This window comes from Cynoglossus semilaevis, chromosome 14 (genome assembly GCF_000523025.1).
Source record: "Cynoglossus semilaevis isolate Cse_v1.0 chromosome 14, Cse_v1.0, whole genome shotgun sequence".
Lineage (NCBI taxonomy): Eukaryota > Metazoa > Chordata > Actinopteri > Pleuronectiformes > Cynoglossidae > Cynoglossus > Cynoglossus semilaevis.
This window is the reverse complement of record NC_024320.1, coordinates 11723643-11747686: the sequence shown is the minus strand read 5'-3', so window position 1 is coordinate 11747686 and position 24044 is coordinate 11723643. Positions and strand designations below refer to the sequence as shown.

At 39.4% G+C, this 24044-nt stretch overlaps 2 protein-coding genes across 3 annotated transcripts in view; one reads left to right on the top strand and one right to left on the bottom strand.

Annotated features, from left to right (window-relative positions):
* LOC103389624 (activin receptor type-2A) overlaps window positions 1-18845 on the top strand; it is a 35368-nt gene extending 16523 nt beyond the window's left edge. Inside the window, exons 3-12 of the mRNA XM_008325119.3 lie at window positions 1362-1489; window positions 2713-2867; window positions 9606-9749; window positions 10056-10199; window positions 11802-11947; window positions 12038-12152; window positions 12498-12636; window positions 12734-12864; window positions 13008-13268; window positions 13599-18845. Of these exons, the coding sequence (XP_008323341.1) occupies window positions 1362-1489; window positions 2713-2867; window positions 9606-9749; window positions 10056-10199; window positions 11802-11947; window positions 12038-12152; window positions 12498-12636; window positions 12734-12864; window positions 13008-13202 (1297 nt within the window). The 3' untranslated portion in view covers window positions 13203-13268; window positions 13599-18845. The remainder of the gene's footprint in view (window positions 1-1361; window positions 1490-2712; window positions 2868-9605; window positions 9750-10055; window positions 10200-11801; window positions 11948-12037; window positions 12153-12497; window positions 12637-12733; window positions 12865-13007; window positions 13269-13598) is intronic.
* A 263-nt stretch (window positions 18846-19108) lies between these two features.
* On the bottom strand, window positions 19109-22731 carry orc4 (origin recognition complex, subunit 4). Of its 2 annotated transcripts, none has more exons than XM_008325118.3 (14): window positions 22617-22731; window positions 22171-22251; window positions 21995-22071; window positions 21717-21807; window positions 21505-21580; window positions 21137-21222; window positions 20975-21023; window positions 20746-20897; window positions 20492-20665; window positions 20311-20397; window positions 20103-20211; window positions 19928-20023; window positions 19775-19842; window positions 19109-19559 (listed from the first exon to the last, which is right to left on the bottom strand). In XM_008325118.3, the coding sequence occupies exons 2-14, from the start codon at window positions 22225-22227 to the stop codon at window positions 19377-19379; spliced, it is 1305 nt and encodes a 434-aa protein (XP_008323340.1). In that variant the 5' UTR covers window positions 22228-22251; window positions 22617-22731; the 3' UTR covers window positions 19109-19376. The 2 variants fall into 2 exon arrangements, with proteins under 2 accessions (XP_008323340.1, XP_008323339.1); XM_008325117.3 differs by having other exon boundaries at window positions 22446-22710.
* Between the last annotated feature and the right edge of the window lie 1313 nt (window positions 22732-24044).

The following is a 24044-nucleotide window of genomic DNA, read 5'->3' as shown; positions in this document are numbered from 1 at the left end:
GAACACAATCACTGGTTCTCTTCCCAATTGAACAACTTCCAAAAACAACTTTGGTCACTAGACCAAGAGGTACTAAATGAAAATGAGTTCAAGAATGTATGACTTCTCTTTCTTTCCTAGTTTTGTAGTGAAATGTCCAATAGTAACAAAAGTAAATGAAAACGTTCTCTCTTTCATGAATAAGCAGAGAACATGTGCTGGGGCAAAGAGCTAATTAATAAGCATCAAAATATGTTTTTTGATAATTAAAAGCATGTCAGCTTGTTCTCAGGCATTTTCTCTCATCTACCAAACACCATGCCAAAATAAATAAACGCTTGCACGACTTGCGATAGCTCCAGAAACGCTACGTCTGGAAAAACAACATGCTGGCCCTATTTGGCTTGGATTGTTCGGGAGAATGATGGTGTTTCTAGTGCTTTGATTAGTTTTGTCATTCTGAACAACTCTGCACTGACTGAGAAACCTGTGTTCAGGTTAACCAAATGGGGGTTAACCTGAACACAGGTTTCTCAGTCGGTGCAGTTTTTTTCTATACAAATCTAAAAACTGGCTGTTTACCTGAATTCATGGTTTTCTTTCTGCCTTGGACTTGGTTCTTGCCTAAAATCATTTGAACACATACAAATCATTGTGTCTGAAATTAAAAAATCTTCTATTGTATTCATAGAGTAGAAGAGAAGAGAACAAATAGACATTTTTAAGCCTTTTTAATTACATCTCACAGAGCACACGAGGGCAGCTTGAATGTAAATATTGAAGAAATTACCTTCAGGACAGTTTTTGTCCCTCTGTGTGCTCCTCTCTTAAAATGACTTGCACAAAGCTACATTTTAATTACATTTGAAAGATTCCTTTGTGAATATCCACAGTCTGGAAGTTCTAACCCATAAACTGTGCACAAATGCTATTTTTTAGGTATGAAAAATACCTAGTTTAGTCAAAAAAGATCACACTGGCACCAGATGCCAGATTGGGTGATTTCTGTATGTTTTCTTTTGATTTCTGGGCAATGGAGTTCGCAGTCTGCACAGATTTGGTACCTCATCTCAGACGGCGCCGCCTCGCCTCCTGGGAGAGTCCAGAGAAAGTTGAGGGCGGGTGCCACTTCCTTTGGCTTTTATCTGATGACTGTGATTATGCAAGCAAGAGTGTGTGTTCCGGTGTGTGTGTTCCTGTGTGTGTTTGTGATTGTGTGTGTCTGTGTGGGCATGTGTTAGTGTGCTCTGTATACCATCTCCCACAGATGTTATTTTGTAAATGTGTATTTTTCATTGAAAGGGGGGAGTGCATTAGGGTGTTAAACATTCTGCGCAGCGTTCATGTTCACGTTCTAACGTGGATCTTCATGTCTTTTGCAGTAACAAGTGTGTGGAGAGGAAGCTGAGTCCTGATGTTTTCTTCTGCTGCTGCGAAGGCAACATGTGCAACCAAAAGTTCCTGTACGCCCCTGAAGCACAGACTGACCCCCACCATACAACTGCTTACAGTACGTACACGAAAACAAACAGGACGCAGATTGTTCCACTGCTTATCTTGTATACAAGTCGGCACACAAAATACACGCACACACGCACACCCAGATGTTAATATACAAATTATGCTTGGTATCACTGTATACAAATCGTATACAAGTTAACACACAAAATACACACACATATATTTACACACAAATTATGCTTTGGTATCATTGTTTTGTTTATCCTTCTCCACTCTGTTTTGTTCTTAATGTTAATGTCTGTCACAAACTGTTGTGTTCGTTTGGCATTACATCAAGTCAATCAGTCCAGAAACACCACAACAAAAAGACAAGAACATTCCACTGCTTATTAAAAAGAATTTCTTTTTTCATGCTCAAACGCACATGGCTCTGTATGAAACATGTCATAGATAGAAATAAATGTCCAAATATAAACACTTTTTGAATGTGAGTTCCTCAGTTTTTTCACGTCCTAACCCACCGCTGCTCTTCGATGTACATGTATTCACTATGTAAAAGAAATAAAAAAGCACTAAGAGCATGTGGTTTTTATTCAGTTAAATTATACATTTTTTGTGGCGTCCAGCTTGTATATGATGCAGCATCATTTCTTGTCCCTTTGTTAGAGTTTAGTTTTCCATTCATTTTTTCTATTTAGAATTGTGCCCAATAGTGGTGAATCAGAGGCTCTTGAACATTTCTTTTGTCGATGTCTGTGGTCTGAATAGCCTTAGGCTTATTTTCAAAATTTTCAAAAGTTTTTAAAAGTTGACCTTGCAAATCCCGCACACAGCATATAGAAAAATATCCCAAAATATCCCTTGAGAGTTTCCATTTAATTCTTTCTGTATAAACATCTGACAGTAATGCCTAATCCAACTGCTATTTTTTGGATTAGAAGGCCCAGCTGAACTAGCAAGTGTCACCAAGCAAGTCCTGCAGAAGTCAAACCCACTGTTATTTTTGTCGGGTGTATTACAATATGTCACAAGATGAAGCTGCTAATCCCACCTTATATGTATGTTTCAGACCTGTGTCAGTGTGCGTTTGCATTGGTACGATCTTTAAGCATGGTTACAGGGAGCTTTAAGCAGATTTAGTGCAGCATCTAAAAGCAGTCAGAAGGTGAAATAAATGAGTTTAGCCTTGGAATTATTCTATATGTTATAATTTGTAATATCTATATAGTGTGTTAATGACCATGTGAAAATTTCTTTCTTTTTTTTTTACAGCAACTTCAAACCCATTTTCCCCAAAGCCCCAGCTTTTCAGCACTCTACTTTACTCACTGGTTCCAATCATTGGCCTGGCTGCTGTTGTCCTCTTCTCTTTTTGGATGTGGAGGCATCACAAACTGGCTTACCCAGCTGCCCTGGTTCCTACACATGTAAGTATATAAAGGATATAATAATATTAAATATATGAACACAAAACATATGCCGGAGCCTTCTAAGTAAAGCAGAACAACACAGAGGATTCATACCTTTGACTGAACACTAGTCCATTTTCACATAGTTTGTATTTATAGTTTAATTTTGGTCACTTGTTGTAAACACTCCTTAGTCTCCCCTGTAGTCTGTTAAAGAATCTGATCAGGGAGTTAAATTTGGCGTAACTTCATTGATAATTTCTATAACAAATAAACGATTTCTGTGCAAAGTAAAGTATTTGCTCTAGGAATTACTTGATGCACACATGATTGAGTAATATTAATAACTATATAATCAAGGATATGTCTGCACTTCGTTTATGATACTTTCACCTCTGATCAGTGAGTAGTAGTCCCCGCTTCAAGCCTGCTGTACGGTACCTGACAGAGAGTACGCGGTCGTCTCTATTTAACCAACCTTCAACTCTTCTACTGATCCATTTTCTCTGTCGGCCCAAATGGCCTTGGCCTTTTCTGCCCCTTCACTGCAGAGGGACAGAGCTGTGGTCAACAGGCACTTTACAGTTTGTTCTTGGATAACTGCTTTTAGTTTCTTCTTTAAACGTTGTGAAGATACGCCATACACTGTTTGAGTTTTTATATATACATCATCATATCAGATGTGCTTTTAAATGCACCAGACGAGCGTATCATATGATTGTTTTTCTATATTAGAAGCCATTTAATTTTGCACATTCAAAGTACAGGACGCCATTTTAAAGGTAAAGTAATAGTAAGAATCTCTAAGCTACTCTGTACCCTTTCACCTACCATAATGCCGTGTTTTCATGCAATCATCTGTTCCTGCTCTTCCGCGCTTTTTATTACTGCACCTTTTTTTCACGTCCTCACCCAAATCAACCAATTTCATCAGTCAGTTTCAACACCAGCAGCAGTACAGCTATACTCGTTGCTGCTGGGCAGCAGTGCGAGGGGAAAAAAAAGCTGAGCAAAGCTTCTATCACTGTATGGAAGAAGAGTCGGACACCTCTACATTATTGATGGGGTCTTATATAGGCAAACAGAACCAAACACACACACTTGTGTACATGAAGTGCCTGAGAAGAAACATGCAGTTATTTTATCTTTAATTTATTACATTTGCCCTAACACTAAATCACAGGCAGAAACAGATACTAGAGCAATGTATGCAGCGCCTGTGTTGTGCATTGGGGAAAAACAACACCGCTAAGCGGCTTATGAATTATCTTACCCAGAAATGCATCTATAAATAAACAAATACATTCATGAAATGAAATAAGATCATAACCAAAGGCGATAGGATCAAATAACAATTGATCATACATCTTGGAAAAAAAACTGCAAAAGACTGATAAAAAAGAAAGGGAGAAAGAAATGTAATAAAAGCCAGAGTACAACACTACAAAAATACAGTTTACCCTGATAAATTAAAATCTTTTTTGTGAGAAAGTGTAATTTTTTATTCTTTTCTTTACTAAAAAATAGATTGAATCAAGATTGAAAGTAGAAAGTTGATATGGCCCAATAATGTGCTTCCAACATCCCCACCGTATTTGACACCGAGCCTCTGTTATTCACACTTTGGTGCAAATTTGAGGCAAACTGCAAATGATTCTCAGTGGACACTCAAAGCCAGGTCATCTTTCTAGCTAGTAACCTTCCTCATCTTCTTTTATCTTTTGAATTAATTCAGACTGACCCTCACCTGGAGTTTTTTTTTCTGAAATGCTTCCATCTGGTTCGTCTGACATTCCAAAGATAGAGTCCTCAGGGGGAATTGATTTCACATACCAAACATAATTACCAGCCCTCAAACTATGGCACTATGGGAAATTATAAAGAGCAATTTTGGATTTATTATCCCTGGATTAGAGCTGTAAAAACGTAGAGAATAGTTAATGATGCCATACAGTAAGTAAGATTAGAGATGTCTTTAGGTCGGGAGAAATTGGCCTAATTCTCCTCAGCGGGAAGTAAATGGCACTTGTCTCCCCAGTCTTTAATTGCCTTCCAAATGGCAAAAACAGACACCTGTGATTAATATTCATTTTGAACATGTGATAAAAATGGGCCTCAAAAAGATTTTTGTTTGATGTCCACCCCCAATAGAATGGAAGTAATTTTTCAATCACCTTGTACGATATTTGTCCGTTATATGAACTACAGCGATCTGTGGCCCGTTTTGTGCCACAGTCCAGAGTTTTTACAACTCTCCCAATGAAAAGGAAGAACAAACAGCTTTTCAGGGATGACCTTTAATCGCCCGTCTTTTACCTGCTTCTATTTCATCCACTAACCAAGAGAAAAAAGCAACAATTTCTCTGTTTGCTTCTTATTTTCCTTTTTGACAAGCACGCCTTTCACATAATGGTGGAGGTAAGAGCAGATTTACTGAAGTTTAAGCACTGTTAGCTTCCCCACCCTCCCCCACACCACCCCCGTTGGGTTCAGAGCTTGGTATGAACTCCTCACCCCTAAATGCAGACCACCGTTTTGTTGATTTGCTTCTTTGCGACAGCTCCATGTTTACTTCGTTTGCACCACCGTTCTATTTGCTTCTTTCCTGCCTGAGATAATGCATGGATGGATGTCCATTTCTACCCTATTTAAATATTGTGCATGGATTGAATATGATCAACATGGCTCTGAATGCAGCCCACTGCCAACCTCCCTCTCATTTGCTGTATGAATTACCATATGTGGTGTTTATGTAATCCATGTGGGTACAGTAACCCAGTTTGCAGAAGTCTATCCATCTGGGTCTCCTGCAGAGATACGAAGCATGAAGTGTTCAAAACTAAAAATGCAGCATGCCTCTCTGTTTCACGTGTAAAGTGAAGAAGACCGCGAGCAGGAGGAAGAGTCCGAGTGCTGTTTGGAAACAATCTGAAACCTATTCTAACTTGTACGTCACTGTAGACTTGACAGGTACCTTAACAAAGGACAAACCAAACCAGGCCTAAGTGACTTGTTTAGAAGTAATAGATAAATGCGTAATCTGATTAGGACATGGAAGATGGTTGAGGGATTGGAAGAAGGGCATGAAGCAGCACATTCAGATTTCCTGTTTCCTGTGGTCTGCTGACTAAGTGTAATGCACCCTGGTTTGAGGCCATGGCGCCCTGTGATCGGACAAGGGATCCAGTGACTCCCGGGGGAGGCCTTGCTTGGACTGAGCCAGGCTGCCTCTTCAGCCTGAAGCCTTGAAAATAGACAAGAGTTTCCAGAAATGAAGAATGTACAAAAAATGAAACAAGAAAAAATATTGGTAAATCAAGCAGCAGTACATGCAGATCGCTGAAAGAATGTGCAGGAGCTCAGTGAATTCAAGTGTAGTACCATAATAGGATGTCACAGGTGCAATAACTCCCTCTAACAAAATGGAAGTAACTAGGAATCATAGCAACTTAGCGTGGTCAGAGCATGCTGAGGTGGAAAATGCAAAAAGAAAAGGCAGTTGTTGTTTGGCATTTTCAGTAGCTACACACCTCTGAACTTTTGTGCTACCTTAACACTAATACACAGAGAGCTTCATGGAATGGGTTTTCATAACCAAGCAGATTCACGAGCCATACATCACCAAGGGCAGTGCAGAGTGCTAGTTGCAGTGGTGTAGAGCACTTCTCTACTGGGCCTACAGCAGGAGAGACATGTTCAGAGTGATGAATCATGCTTTTCTGTCTGGCATCACGATGAAGACTAGCGTTGCCCTTACAGCAATGGGTCAGTGTACAGTTCAGTAATGGAAGGATTATGGTTTGACTAGTTTTTCAGCGTTTGTCCTTACTCTGTCCTTAGTTTTGGTGAAAGGAACTGTTAATACTCCAGCATCAAATTTTGGATTCAAGCACATCAATTGCGTGATTTGTAAATATTAAACAAACATATATTAAATGAAAACGCACTCAAATATGATTATATTTAAACAAATTGCGTCCTCCGTTGCAAAAAATCTATGGATTTTTGAACAGCCGGCTACTCCAAGACAATGATACGACTTGATTCATGTCATAATGCCGCCACCTGCATTCAGGAGAGACAAAGTCGTCAGTCCACCTTAAACGGTTTTAGTTGAACAAAAACACAATTCACGCAAATGCTGTCGACTCTCACTCAGTCCTCCTCACATATTAGGATCACGACTCTATCAGCAGATGTACAACTGACAGATGACACTGGAGACAACTCTTCATTACAATTGAATGATACGGTGTCATTCTATATCATTCTGTTTATAAATATATCAAAACATTTCATGTATATATATCGTCCATTCCTAGTGTAAATTTTCATCCAGTAGTGTCAACAACGAGGCATCCGATTGGACCAAAATCATTTTCTGCAGCAGATAAACAATTATGATGTAAAATAAAAATAAATAATAATATAATAAATAATAATAATTATTTCAATGTACAGAAAAAGGAGTATTAATGTAATTATTTGTCCCTCACAAAAATGTCAAATAGATTTTTTTTGTCTATTAATTTACTTTGAAAGCAGTTAGCAAAAATCACATTTTAATTTATGTAATTGTTCTTACTTGCCATACCTGCCTAAAAATTAGAATGATTAAAAATTATGCTCAGTACTGTACATAATTGTTTTTCCTTCTAGAGCTTTAGGTCTAAGCAGAGGTCCAGACTGAGTGAAACTAGATCTTTGTCCATTTTGTCCGATATTCCTCAAGCTCCAACACTGCTGCCAGATGCGCTGACGTCTGAAATTACAGCCTCATGCTGTCCACCACCAAATCCTTGAACTTTAATCAATAAGGGTCACTCGTCAAACTGGACTGTATTTTTCTCTACATGATATTGGAAACTCATGAGCCATTGAATTACAAGCATAACCATAAGATATGCTACAGTGTTGCATGGCAAATTGGGAAAATTTTAGTTTATTTTTATGTCAATTGACAACAACATGAAACAACCATTTTTATTGATTGGTTGACTGTCATTTCTGTAAAGGTGTGTAAAATGTCCCCTGACCATCCCACGTGAAATTCGACATCGTCTTTTGTCAAGTCGTGTTATGTCATACAAAAACTCAGCAACAGCTGTTACTTAAAATAAAATACTACACTAAGATTAGAATTATTTTCACACTTGACCATTTATTTTCAATGGCAGGATTTTTAGGTGCTAGTTGATCACTGGGTTGCGAATTTTTATACACGTCTGAAATACAGGATTTTAATTTACAATCGATATTAATTTGATCTTTCAAATATTTAAATATCTTGTGGGGGATGTGTAACTCAACATAATCTTTATCCTCACAGCCAATGCCCAAGCATCTGATTTCCAAGTGAAGCTCCATAAATATTACTAAATGATATAGTTTTCTTCTGTAGCAGCAACAATCCTGTTTGGACAGGCTCTAAAAACTGGAAGCTGTTACCTTTTGCTTCTGTTTCTCTACCTGTGTTTTTTTTTCCTCTGCTCATTGTTTTACTTGTTGTTTTCAGCTGTATTATTGGTATTAAGTTTTGAAGGCGATACTTCAGGGTAAAAGTAGATTATCCTGTCGAAATGCCATGAAAAAATGAAATCAGATTAAAAAACATGAACTTTTGATACATTGTCCCGGTGTGTCTGACAATCCTGGCTCTGGGCCTCGGGCTCTTGAACTTGCTTCAGCTTATCAAGCAGTGTAAGCCTTCAGTTCAAGTAAAAACATGAACGCTGCTTTGGTTTTCGGGAATACGATTTTCTTTTGGACTGACAGCAATGACACAAAAGTGCGGAAGTCAAGTTGAGATCCTTAGAGCAGTATATCTGGTTTTGTCAAAGGCCGTCGGTCATGTGCTAGTTTTTCTCCTCTACCTTTTATCCTTGGGGAAATGTGACTCCTTCGCTGCATGCTTATTCAAACCTCTCCTGCTTGAACCTCACTCTCCCAGTGTCTCTCTGTCCTCCCTCACTCACTCTCTGTCTCTCTGTCACATGTGAAAGTGATCAAATTAATCCTGCTTTGTTTTATACGCTTTACATCTAAAATACCTTATTTTCTCAGGTTTAATTTACTTTAACATGGGTCTAGAGTGAGTACAAGACATACATGATATTTGGTCTTAATGTAACCATTTTCTTCTTGTGTAATTTGTAATTAGGTTTGCACAGTTCACATTCATTCATGTCAGAGCTTGTGCTTCAATGCTTACGGGTAGTTTATGCGTTAAATTGTATCTGCTAATGCGCTGTTCCACAGCCTCTCATTGGCTTCAAAGGACCAAACCTTCAAGCTGTCCGTCTTCTGTAAACTGAAAACAAATCTGTTAGCGAACGTAGCCCAAAGGTCTTTCAGTGAATAACAAATGAACTCTGCTGGGTGAGCTGTGTGGGTATGCAGTAATAATTATACTTGACATCCCAATAAAGAAATCTCAGTTTGCTTTTCTGGTTTAGCATCCAACTAAAACAGATAAGCAACGCATAAATTAAAGTGTATTTTGTTAAAAGAATGCAGATCGGTCACAAATGTAAAAAAAACAAAAGAAAAAGATGAAAAAGAAAGTTGATAACAAATAGCCAGTCTTGAAAATGTGATTTAAGATATGAAGATGATATTGATTTTGTTGTCCTCATCTCTGAGCCAAAGGCCAGGTCACCTTCAGTGTAAACCTACGCCTTTTTAACTTTTCTATATCAAACAAAAACATTTCCAAATAAAATATTTCGCATCTCTTTCTGTCCACCCTCCCTCCAGGATCCTGGCCCAACACCTCCATCCCCCCTTTTGGGACAAAAACCATTGCAGCTGATTGAGGTAAAAGCCAGGGGGCGCTTCGGGTGTGTCTGGAAGGCCCAACTTCTTAACGATTATGTGGCAGTCAAGATCTTCCCGATTCAGGTATGAAAACTGGAAGCACATTTTTGAGTGAGTAAATTGAATAAATGTAAAAGTGGATCAAAACAGAAACATTAACAGGATTTATGAGTCCCATAATGGTAATAAGTCATTAAATTGTCCACAACATTTTTATGGCTGAGAAGTTGACATTTGTGATTTGTATCTTGTTTTCCTCTTTGTAATTTGATGTTGTTTCGTTTACGACACTTGTGCAGAGGTCTACATTTTTGATGCAGTTGTATTCATACAAGTGTATGTATACACAAGAAAATGTCAATAAATATATTCTTCAAAAATCTTGTTTAGGACAAGCTGTCCTGGCAGAACGAATATGAGATGTACAGTGTGACTGGCATGAAGCACGAAAACATCCTTCACTTCATCGGCGTGGAGAAGAGAAACAATAACCTGGACCTGGAGCTGTGGCTCATTACTACCTACCATGAAAAGGTGCTCCGTCAGTGTAGTTTATTATCCATAAATGTTATTCTAATTTAACTCTGTAGTTTGTAAACTTGTTAATGATATTATTCATTGTTCTCAGGCAATATTTTTACACAACATACATTTCATTAAACATAAAAACGCCTAACTATTTACAACAGTGGAAAGTGTGCCCTCTGAGCTTCAAGGCAATTTTATTTGAATAGCTCAGATTCACAATTCACATTCGTCTCTCACAGTGTGAAAACCAGGGTGTGTACAGTCAAAGGGTCTGGATGATGTTCGCTCAAAGATTCCTGGTTTCTATAAATATACAAATTGCCGCTTTGTGAGGTCAATAAATGAAGACATTGGCGACGGCTGATAGATCATAAAGCAGCCGTTGCAGCCATGTGTGTGTGTCACAACTCAAGACACACACCGCTGTAATGACATTGTGTTGATCAGGGGACTGACGATTTTGAAGAACGTTCACAAGCCGCCGTTACAGTTGTCGTTGTCAGATTCGATTGTGCCGTTTTAGCCAGGCATAAAAGTCGCAGACGTGTGTGTCGAGACAGTCGGGCTTCAGCCTGCTTCACAACGGCAGTTCCTAACGGCAGGCATAACCACAAAACATCGCTGAAAAACGTGCTTTTATTTCCTGCATGCCACAATCATGTGTAATGATGCATCCAATTGCTGGCGAATATTTGGACACCGAATCTTGGCTCTGAAAGACGAGGCATTTTTTTATACGCAATACTACCTAAGTACTTCGGTAATACTGAGTTTCGGTACCTTTAAAGAACTGAAGCTTGGTACACATACCTCGATGTGGCTAAAATGCTCGATCCCAGCTGTTCAGCTCTTCAACTCTTCAACCCTGGATCATATCTCAAAATGCCAGGATGTGTTGGCAGCAGAGTGGAAAGAAAATGGAAGAATTGTGTTTGAAAGAACTTTCATTGAAGGTCAAATGGCTATAGGATATATCAAAAACAGTGCCTTGTCAAACACATACTGTAATTATTGTGTACGCCTCTGGAGGATTCATTACTGAGAATCCGACCTCTTCCTCTTAAGCAGGTGTCACAGTGTGATGCCTCACATCCAACCGAGTCTTGGTTTGTGCAACACAGCTGGAACAGTCAACATCTCCCTTGACGGCTGATTTGTGGTGGTGTTAGATTTATCTAAGCGTGCAGTGGCTTGCCTCAAAGATGTATTCAGTGCTCAGAAACTCCCCTTTTGTAACATCTTGTCATATTGTGGAGACATTTGCTTTTTTCAACACTAAAAAGGCCTGGAAACAAACTCCAAACACAAGTTTAAACAAACAGAGACGGGGATATCTATCCAAAATCAGGACAATGGAAATGGTTCCTTTTCAGTTTTCCCTCTGCTACATGTTGTGAAGAAGTATTCCCTCTAGTGGACAAATCGTTAAAGTGCATCTTTGTGGCTTCATAACTAGATGTGACCTTGGGCTACATTAACTTTGATTATGCAGGAACAAGGGTAACACTTTACCAGGTGGAATTTTGGCCAGTCTTAGATGTATTCATGTGTTGAGTGGTTTTTCTTATGTGTCGTCGTGAAAGTTCTAATCAATGTCTCCTTCTGCAGGGTTCCCTGACCGACTACTTAAAGGCCAATGTGGTGTCCTGGAATGAGCTCTGCCACATTAGCCAGTCAGCGGCCCGTGGTCTGGCATATCTCCATGAAGACATCCCAGGACACAAGGACGGACACAAACCCTCAATCGCCCACCGGTATCTTTGTCTTTCACCGTGACCTCAGGATCATAGCCCCTCTCGTTTCCTTGATCAATAATGGTGACCTTGTTGCTTTACGTTCCATAGGGACATTAAGAGTAAGAATGTGCTGCTGAAGAATAACCTGACAGCCTGCATCGCTGACTTTGGCCTTGCCCTGAAGTTTGAAGCTGGAAAGTCAGCAGGAGACACACACGGACAGGTAAGTGTGTGTGTTGACACCAGATGTTTGTTTTGGCCATGCCTTTCCAAACCAACAAAATGTATTTATTCAAGAAAAGTTATCCTTCTGATTTGGAATTTGAATGTTAAAATTTACATATTATTTCAGAAAGCTTTTATTCAGGCTTTTATTTGTGTTAAATCGGGGAGGACACGCAGGATGTAAGAGGTTTCAGTCAGACATGTTTCCCAATGCTGTCATTTCTTTATAATAGACGGTAAAAAATGTAACCTTCCCATGAACCTTTTGTTGCAGTTTCTATTTGGATTCTCTGTTATATATGACAAGGTTTTTTATTTCATCTTTACTCTTTTGAACTTGTAGGTGGGAACGCGGCGCTACATGGCTCCTGAAGTCCTGGAAGGTGCTGTCAACTTTCAGCGTGACTCTTTCCTGCGCATTGACATGTACGCTTTTGGCCTTGTCCTTTGGGAGCTTGCTGCAAGGTGTACTGCTGCTGACGGTGAGAGTCCTTACAAAAACACTGCCCTCTGTTGGTTCTACCTGTGTTCTCTTACTACAAATGTATTTATATGTTGGAAATGTGGCTTTATTGACAGGCCCCGTTGATGAATACATGCTTCCCTTTGAGGAGGAAGTGGGTCAGCATCCATCGCTAGAGGACATGCAGGAGGTTGTGGTGCATAAGAAACTGCGGCCCTGCCTGCGAGACTGTTGGCAAAAACACACGGTAAGCATTGACACCCACATGTCCCTGGTTTGTTGTTGAAAATACTAACCTGTAAAGGATTTATGACCTTTCTAAGAAATTCAGCCTGTTTAGAGACATTCAAATCTTTAGAGAGTGAGAGCTGATGTTTCCCTCTGTGTTAGGGTCTGGCTCTGCTGTGTGAAACCATCGAGGACTGCTGGGATCATGAGGCTGAGGCCCGTCTGTCTGCCGGCTGCGTAGAGGAGCGCATCGGACAAATGCAACGCCAGGGCCCCGTCATTGGCCCCGAGGAGATTGTCACCGTTGTGACCATGGTGACCAACGTGGACCTTCCACCCAAGGAGTCCAGCTTATAATCGCACTGACAACAGAGGAGCGCACAGAAACATGGCTCGACACTAGGGGATGAACAGCCAACCCTGGTTGGTTGGCGAAGTGATTTTCCATTCAAATCTTTAGAGAGTGAGAGCTGATGTTTCCCTCTGTGTTAGGGTCTGGCTCTGCTGTGTGAAACCATCGAGGACTGCTGGGATCATGAGGCTGAGGCCCGTCTGTCTGCCGGCTGCGTAGAGGAGCGCATCGGACAAATGCAACGCCAGGGCCCCGTCATTGGCCCCGAGGAGATTGTCACCGTTGTGACCATGGTGACCAACGTGGACCTTCCACCCAAGGAGTCCAGCTTATAATCGCACTGACAACAGAGGAGCGCACAGAAACATGGCTCGACACTAGGGGATGAACAGCCAACCCTGGTTGGTTGGCGAAGTGATTTTCATTTTCATTCTTTCCCTTTTTTTTTTTGTTTGTTTTTCTTCTTTATCTCTTTGTTCCTTTAGTGCGGGCCGCTACTTACGTTCAGGAAACACACTGCGCCCACATCACCAACATCAGTTTTTATCCACCTCATATTTGATATGTGTGCCTAAGGATTTTAACGTTTTCTCACACGTCAATTCAGGATATTAAGAACGACGGGAAACGTAACTGGGTGACACTTTTGATGTGCTGGGTCGACAACACTACACTTTCATCATCATGTCTTGGTTTATATACACATGCACACACACACACTCACAGGAAGGTGACCTGATGTGTGGTGTTCTATAGAGAGAAAGGATCTTAAAGAAGAATTTCAAAAACCTCTCAGCACACTCTAGTGAAATACTAAAGAAAAAAATGGTAAAAACCCAGCTACCAGTACATTTGCTGTTTTCTTGTGTGCTTTTTTAAATTTTTTTTAAAGAAATGACTATCATCTGCCAATAAGCAACGGCTTCTGAATGTTCATAGTTTAATGCTGCTGTACATAGTGTATTATGAACTCAGACAAACTTGGTTATCAAGCTTATTTTAAAGGGGGTGATTGGGACGGAAGGGGAGGGAAGAGTCCATTTTCAAGCATCACAGTGGATTTACAAAAAAAAACGAAAAAAACCCATAAACCTCCTTCAACCAGGTATACCTCAGTTTTGGACGGACACAGTCATCCTTCAACCATCACCACCCTTCATGGTAAAATCTCTGTCGTCTGCCTTTGCTCCGTAACGCTCATTGGACAAATCAGAGACACGTGCACGGCCCGTTCTGCAAAAGTCATGCTCCCTTTTCTGATGCCACATGAATTTTGGACTTTCTACTCCTACGTTTGTTTGAAATGTTCTTCCTGCGATGGAAAAAAAAAATACACACAGAGACATACAAGCGGCCTGTGATGAACTCGTTTTTAAAGTAATTTTATTTTCCCTCTTTGGTTTGCTGTGTCAACTGTCAAAAGGAATTATATCTATCACTGGCAAGTTTAATGTTGGCCATAAAACCTGGATATATCTATATTATATGTATTTATGTCTCTCTGTGTGCTGGGTACCAACTATTGATACTTCTTCTGTGGAAAGCACCAAATCAGGAGGTATTCAAACACTTGGAGATTGTCAGACTCTTGAAGCCGGTTCCTATTGTTATAATTTTATTTGTTGAAATCACATGTCTGGTCTGATTCTATTTAGAAAAAAGTAGATAAAAAAATCAGCCAACATGTTTTCATTTTGGAAAGTAATTAGATTAAGTAAGTGCATATTTGAGGGCAGTTCTGGGCCACCCTGCCCTTCTCTGGAACTGCACCTGTATTTAGCTAAACCAGCTTGCTTTTGATTTGATTGCACAAAATGTTTTGTTGTTTGATCACTAAAAGAGCTGTTGCTCTCTTCTGACACACCTCAGGAATCTTTGCTACTTGCCACACATCTCCACCTTTTTTCTGCCCATACTCACCTATCTTTGACCGTATTTTCCCAATGATTCCTAAACCTGTCACCTTCTTGCCTCGTATCGACTCGTAAGGTCTTAGCCATGCAGTTTCAGAAACAGTCCCCGTGGACCTACATCACTGGACTGAAGACAACACGGTTGTTGCCCCATGTGTTTTACCATCTCCACAAGCCAGAAATGTCTATTCTGGACAGTGCTTGTCTACTAAAACCAGTCTTTCTACAGTTTTCAAAGTTACTGCCCTATATATTTCACATTCAATTTGCCTGTGTTGGCAGACGGGCGTCGGACATCTGGGGTTGTTTGTTTCCTTTATGTTCCTGTACAAAAAAAAACTTCTCAGAGTCTCCTAGCTCAGAGTTGCTAGGTGGACATGTGTACAAAATATGCATTTTGTAAAAAAAAAAATTAAGCCACAATATTGTTTAAGTCATCAGATCCAAAAAATGTGTGTATTTAAGAAAGATATTCTCACATCAATGACAGTAATGGTTGTAGAAACTTGCTGACACCAAAATCTCAAAACTGCAGTTTTCTGATGGAGACCATCTTTTTCTCCCTCTGTCATCTTGGTGCCATTTCTGTGTATCAACAATAGTAACTCTCATGGATGTCAGGCAAAACGGATGTATTTGTCATTGTTGTGAAGGTAGCAATGGCATTTTTGAGTCCTCCTTGTATTTCTCTGCGGGACACTGAACAATGGTGCCGGCAAACCTGCAGTATCTCCTCAAGCTTTGGGACGGTTTTACAGCTCAGTGTTTAAAAATCAAGCATCTAAAATTAGACTCTCTGTGGGGGAAAGATTTCAAAAAGGCAATGTAGAATCAGAGGTGTGCGATATGTCATTGGTCTTACCATAGCACAAATTAGTCAAAACTTCACCACATTTTTATCCACTGCTAATTTTTTTTACTTCAAAAACGGCTATCTAAAGCACTCAATACTCAGCTGTCAGTCTTTTTTTTTTTTTTTACCGCAATCCCCTTTAGCCCTTCAAGAAAATCTACCTCATGAAAAATAATTTTTCTGGGTGGGGTAGAAAGTGTTGCAATAATAGCTGTACATTCATTAGAGGCCTGTCCAGGAGAAGGTCAAATTAAATTGTTCAAATTTGGCTCAAGTTTAAAAAGTAGGACGATTCTTCACATGCTGACTGACGAATACACCAGTGTTAGCCTTTTATCCCAATAGTATCTGACGTCCAAAAAATAAAAATATCTATATATATATATTTCCACCACAGTATTCAGCAGCCAATTGTGTTGTGCTTTTGTTGTTTCCTGCCAATATATCTGGTAGGGTTTCAAATCTACCAGCTACAACTAGAAAAAGAGTGCCAGAACTTACAGTATTGGTCTACAGTATGCTGGTATTTAGTCTAGTTTTCCGTGCGTCACCACCTCCCCTGCAAGTGGTGCTGAAAACCTTCTTTCTATGCCTCATTTCTTGAGTTTCGGTTTGTTTACTAGTTAGGTATCGGACTTTCTTCCCTGTTCCTTCCACATTCCAAATAGAAGCAGATGGTGTAAATTGTTCAGTCTAAATTGATCATGTGATGTGGTTGGTAGTGTGAGGGCCTGTGATGAACTGGTAAACTGCCCACCGTTAACCATGCATTCCCAAATGACTGCTTGGATTGGCTTGCTTCCCTCATAATCCATGATGTTGGGTACACCCAAACTTTGGATTTACCCAGATTCTAGGCTGGAAAGGCATGGAAACAGTAATGACACTATTTAAGAATTTTCTGCAGCTTAATTTTTAAACTGCATCTGTGAAACCGTCCCGAATCGCCTAAAAATATCATTCAGGGATTCAGTACTATGCTTTTCTACGTTCTAGAGAGTTATATGCAACCGGTGCCGCAAACTACCCTACACTTCTGTAGGAACAGCTACAGCAGTGTCATTCAATTTACACACAATCAAAAACCTTGTAGCATTTTACTTTTTTTTTATCCTTGATCTTCATATTGATATGTTGTATTTATTTTTCAATTTACAGGCCTATGGATTTGGGGGATCAGAGTTTCGGTGCAAACTGGAAACAATGGAGTTGGCACGACTGGGGTTGTTTTCAGTTGGACAGTGTTGGGGTTGTTGTTTTTATTTGACTTTTTTGGGGGGCGGGCGGGTTAATTCAGGAAACACTTTGAGTAACTCTAAAAAGATATAAACTGTAACATGCTTCTTTCTACTCAGTCTACATGGACCGAGAATGAATGTTCTTCAGACTCCTGGATTCCAGTATTATGTGCATACTTTGATGGATTGAGCCCAGCCCTATGTAATGTTAGAGGGCTTTGGATTCTGTCTGGTTTTGTGTGATGGTGCCCCCTGTTGGCATAGAAAGAACAGTTTTTAAAAAAAACCCAGCACATTTGGAAATTCACCCATTCTCTGCTTATTTGGACTTTTAGTTACCCCCTCAGGACATCGGCATCTTCAATACAAACCTTTTCTGACTTGACGACAGCAAAACTATCTTGTCACTGACGTGTTGTCAAAAGGTGCATGAACGGGTTCTGGATGTGCAGGCTTGTTATTTCTCCTGTTTTATTTTTTTATTTTTTATGTTTTATTATCTCCACCTCCTGCAGCCCAGCATCTCACATTGCTGTGCATATAAACTACCAGTGGAATGTTTGTGTCTTGTTGTCCCCACCTCCCCCCACCCTTACTCTCTGCCCTCACTATTTTAAGCAGTCATGGATCTGTACAGACATGACAACATAAATACTTGTATCAACTATATACTCTGAGCTGAATCTTTGTATAGGTGCGTGTTGAACTTCAGTGTTCCTCTACATTCGTGTATAAACTTTTTCTTGTGTTTCGACTCAGCATCAGCAGGGACTCTGGCCCTCGGCTGCTTGATCATTTTCCAGCATTATGCCGTTAAGGGGACAAATAATGCGTAGAGTTTCATATAAGCTGAAAGCTAGAAGCTCAGCCATGTTGGAAAAAAGAACGATAGCACTTAAAGATTGGGCCTGTGGTGTTCTGCAAGAAATCTGTTGGGGCCCACTGATGGTTGCAGTTTTTTTGAAAACTAAAGCTTGTTTCAGGGTTTTATTTGCAATACTCCATCTGTGACATAAAACAATCTTCTACTAAAGTTTTTCCCCCCTTCATTCCATCATCTGAAACCTTTTTGCCACCATTGTTGGGTAGATCTTCAGAGGAAACACTGATCTGCAGTGACCTACAACCAAGACTGTTTTGGCAGCAGGTCTGGGTCCCAGGCCTGAAGTTTCTACAAAAGATAAAGAACACTAATGCATTTTGGACCCCACATTTATCAAGGTTTATTTTTAAGTTGCATCCCTAAGTCCAGGATGTGGCACAGTAACTGCCACTGGTAATGATGTTCATAGGGTTTCTGGTTTTCAAGGTCATAAGAAACTGTTTTAAAGAGAAAAAAAACAAACTATTTTCCACTCCTCATACTTGTGACATTATGTGTTACGTTACTAACAAATGTGAAAATGGGACAACGAGGTCTGGAATTTCAACCTAGAGAAAAACAAAAATGTGATTTTTCTTCTTTTCCTATAGGGAAAAAAACTAAAGAAGAAAACCTTTAGAAACCCTGGACATGTTATCATAGTAGACAGAACTGATCCCTGATCAGTGCTGTGATTCCAAATGCTAATTTTAACCGGCCATCGTTTTTATCAGCTGAAGAGATCCATTTGATGTAAATAAATGTGTTTTTAGATTGTGAAAGCTTTTGTTTTTCTTCTTTTTTCAACTTTAACAATATTATTTAAAGAAATTATAGAAGACGTGTTTCTACATAGAATCGCCACAAGATGGCAGCATTTAGTAGAAAAAGATGGACGCGTTTCCTTCATACTTGCCCACAAGAATATTTCTAAGAAATAACCCTTACCATATACATCTAACTTTATAAAAAAGTAAACATTTATAAATGTAATTGAACTAATATAATACTATTTGTTAAAGAAACTCAGGGAATAAAGCAAAGGTTTATAGCAGCAATAGCTTTAGTAGAAACTTGACATGAAGAAAGATTTTGCAACATCACTAACAACTTAAGCAATCATACAATGACAGGTAGAAGGATGTAATCCCTTCAGCAAACATCTACCACATTTGATACTTTTCTTTTTGGTCCTTGCAAACAGTCCGTGTTTTTTATTTATTTAATTTGATTCCCTTCCAACAACTGAAACCCAGGCTTCTTTCAGTTCCACAGGTTCCGGTTCCAACCGAGTTCTGGATGTAAATAAAGCCTTAGGCGAACGCAGACTTGGCCCATTGCTTGACGTCCGTGGGGCACTGCGGATACTTTTGCAGAGCCTCCATGATCTGACTGTGATTCAGCATTAGCCTCATCAGCTGGTATTCTTTCTGGATTTTGGCTGTGGAGCTGTCGACTGGTCGGATCAGCTCCAGCTGCTGCAGGTGCTCAAAGGCCTGCAATGACAAGAGCAATGCACCAGAGATAGGCTACGTTGTTTTTGGCACATTTTTTCTGGATTCAAAACTAGGGGTTTGCGTGTTCAAACCCAGAATCTACTGTATGACAGGTGATAAACTTTCAACTAGACCCTGAAAGCCTCCTATAGCAAACACTAAAAGAAAGAACAACATTTTGGTGCTCCTTTTGACCAGTTCTTTCTAATACAGACCTTCATGATAACAGGTTGTTCAAAGTTGTACATGGAGTTTGACTTCCTCTGCAGGAACTTCTTAAACTCTGAAAAAGAGGCACATTTATAAAAGGAAGGTCAAACCATCTCATCGATCTCCGTGCTGCTTGTGCCGAGGCATCACACACGTACCGTTGTGCACCATCTGGAGATTGAACGGCTCATCTTCGTACACGTCGTTGAGGTGTTTCATTGCAATAATCAGGCAGAGCTCCAAGATGGACAGGCCTAAAGAGAAGACAATGTCCAACCATTTTTCTTTTTTTACACAGCTGTTTCAACTATATTTTTGTTTCTAATCTTTTACCGTGCAGCATGTTTCCCTTTGCGTCCGCAAACCGCAGCTTGCTGGCCTCCAGGACGTCAGCTGGTTTGAGGACTGGTTTGGACACACTGACTCGACTCAGACACAACATCTGCAAGAAACATGTACATCATCGTGGGTGTTTTTTGTACACCTCCATTTGATCAGGCACATCTTCCCAAAACCTTTTTACAATTTTCTTTGTTCTCACCAGCAGTGCATGCATGGATCGAAAGTCTTTACTGGTATTAAAATGTCTCCTTAAGACCTCCTCCACTGATGCGTCTTTACACAGTGTCTGTAAAAAAGGAACGTAAGGGAGAGTTCTCCACCATCTAAGCCTGTAATGAAGACAGTTCTGTCCTGCTCTTATATAAAGTTTATGCTTATACCGTAATGCTTTTGTTCCATTCTTGGCCAAACTTCTTGTCAGGAAAATTCTCTGGCAGGCTGAGCTGGGTTTGAACCCGTTGAACGTACTGACAGAACGTCAAGGTGCTCAGCAGGTGAATCTGACGATGGGAGAACCTCGACTTCACCCGCTTCTCCAGCAACTCCAAAACATCCTGAAGAGAAATGCACACTTCTAGAGACTTTTGAACATTTTAGACATGTATTTTACTGAGAAAAGATAATAACAGCTCACCAGTCTGCAGGTCAGGCCCACCACAGCTATGGGGGCCTGTGCAGATTGGGCTACATCAAACAGGTTGTAGAGCAAGGTCTGGTTCTTATGGTGGGCGAAGAGGTCAAACTCATCCAGGATGAAGAGCACCGGGCGGCTGCTGCTTCGATCCCCTTCAGAGAAACCCGAAAATTATTTTAGAAATTAAGCTTAAACTAGACTTAAATGGCACAAAAAGGTTTTTTCTTACCTTTCTTCAGAGCCTCAAGAAGAAAAGCCAGGTTTTCTGCAAAGCTACCCTAAAAAAACAAATATATATATAAATGTATATATATATATATATATATACAGTATATTAGAAAAAAACTAATGACAAAATTTCAGAGAAATATTTTTTTTTCTTTTCACTTACAAAAACTTTGTCACCAACAACGTTCTCCAGATGAAGCTGCCGTGTAATTTCTTTAAGTGCAATTCTGTCATCTGTCTGCAGAAGTCCTGCAGTAAAAACATGCTAATTTAGTCTGAGGGAAAATGTATGTATATATATGTATGTACGTGTGTGGGGCCTGCAGAACCTTAAAAAACATTGAATTGATAAAATAAAACCTAAAAAATCTAAAATCTAAATCTACTGCTATATTAGAGAATACTGACCATAAATTAAAACTGCAATATCACAACAATATATTTCATGATAATGAATGAAACTGAGACACCCCAGAACTGGGGTCACTACATATCTGATAAAACAAAATAAAGTGGAATGTAAGACTGTACCATTGAGATGAACCTGCAGCAGACTTTTCTCTGCCTCTTTTTCCTGGAGCAGGTCTCTCAACACACACTTCAGCAGCTGCCATCACAGAAACACAAGCAGACGTGCTATCAGATGCTACAGGAACTCTCCAGGGAATTTAAAAACTATACTTCAACCCAACTCATCATCATCACCATCTCCTCTAAGTCATTTTCCATACATGAATGCTCACCATTGTTTTACCTGCTCCTCTGGGAGCTACTATCAGCACTGAGTTGCTCTCCCCATGGATGACTGTTCGCTTCAGCAGCTCCAACAGGTGTCTAAAAAAACACACTGGTTTTTACTAAAACTATAATGCATTTTTATCAAATATATCTCATTAACTGCACGCTACAAACATTTGAGCCATGCACATTTACAAGAGATCGCCACCCTTTACACGCAGACTAATTAAAATGCTGTTCATGAATGTTATTTATGTTTATACACAATGAAAGACGGGCTTACTTGTGTTGAGCTTCTATTTCCTCTGGCTTGTCAGGGTGCAGATTACAGCAGAGTCGCTCTCTTAAAATGCTCTGAACCTGTAAATAAAGAGATTAAATGCATATTTTAATTATTGGAATATTAGCTTTGGTGTGTTGATGTACGTGGCAGAATAGTATGATTGACACATACTGTACCTCAGTGATGCATTCTCCCACTGGTAGATGAGAATCTTTGACTTTCCTTTTGCTCATTATGTTTTGAGCCTTAACAGTTAGCTACAAAATATTCATAGAGTACACGTGTATGAGCTTTAGGCTGACCAAACATTTACATTTTTCGTAAAACTGGAGCGACACGACACTCGATCTGTGCCGAAATCCATACACACAACGTGCCGTCAAGTCGACATGTAGCTGGTAAATAATCAACAATGCAAAGGCCAAATCATACGAGAAGTTAAAGTTCTTACATTGAAGCGTTTTACCGTATGAAGATTTCAGAACGGACTTGTCCGCAACAACTTCCCCCGAGCGTGAATATGTATAGGGGCATTAACTGCAGGTTTTATGTGGTGACATTACTTAAATGACGTTACGACAGCATCGTGAATTACTCTAAAATTACACATTACGGCACATACCGACAAAAACAGACAGAAGACGAAGAAGTCTGAGCCTTCGCGGGAAAGTCGGTCAACCAGCGATGACGACTTCCGGCTTTGACTACTCTTGGTCTATCATTGGCTAAAACTGGGCCTAAACTAGGAAGTAAAAATAAATGGTAAAAAAAAAGTTTCCTTTAAAAGCGCCTTTAAACATCCAGGTTTTAGACATTTTTGTTTGAATAAGGAGGAATGAATAAGAAAGAAAAGAACAGAAAAGTGTCAGCATATTAAAACGAAATGTTGAGATTTAAAACCGAACCCGCTGTTAACATAGACTTTTGTCTACTATTTTTTACTAATATAGAAATAAATGATATTAACTTGTTGGTTCAGTATATGTTGTAGTTTACTTTAATCCAGACATTCGTGTATGGCAGAACCACTCACTCATATTATTGGTGGAAATTCAACTCTCTATTGGATTGGTAGATGTAAAAGTGCAGGGCAAACTCTTGGAAGTTAAAAAAAAAAAAGAGTTCCCAATCACTGCCTCAAAGGGACATGGGGATAAAAATCTGGGACTCGCCTGAAACATTGCACACAAGACATTTTGCGTTGAGTGAATCTCTTCTTTTTTTTAATGTGTAATCCACTGTCTTTGCATTTTGTGTAAATCCACCTAGTGACATTTTCATACATGGGAATGCAATAGGCTATTTTCAGGTGTGCACGTGAGAGTTTCAAGTGCTCACCTGAAACCTACAGATGAGCACCAGAAAAGTTTATTTATGTATTTATTTTCCCATGTCCCTTAGCCTATCCATACTCTATAAAAACACAATGAAGTACTGTTTTTTGCATATTCATCCTTAAAACCTATGTGAAGCAGCCCTTTCACAGCAGCCATACACTGGATAATTGGTACGTGTCTCATCTTTGACCATTACAAATAATGTAAACACAATGTATTTCATTAACCCTCAGCTATTAGTGTATTATCAGTCTATATATTGAGAAAAATGTGGCATGGTTGTTCTTGTTGTTTTCCCGATTTTAATGTTAATGTTGTTTAATGTTTAATTTAGATTCAAAGTCTGGTTTAAACAAATTGTCCCAAAATGTTATAATACAAAACAGTGATGTTAATACATGGGAATAGACTTGCACTTGAGGCTTACAGTATTTTCATTTAGTAAAGGGGATAAAAAGCACAAAGACCAAAACTAACCGGGTTATAATTGTAAAATTATTACCCTGAAAGATCTAATTAAGTCGTACAATAACCAAGTATAATATCGTTTTGGTCCAGTTTTTTAAATAGTTTGAATAGTTTTACTTTATTATCATAGTTTTACTTTATTATCAATATATATAATGGGTTTTCTTATCATTCGTGTAATTAAATAGTTTGACTCTTACATTATACCTTTTTATATCTATTACTTTTTTCTCATATTTTTTCTT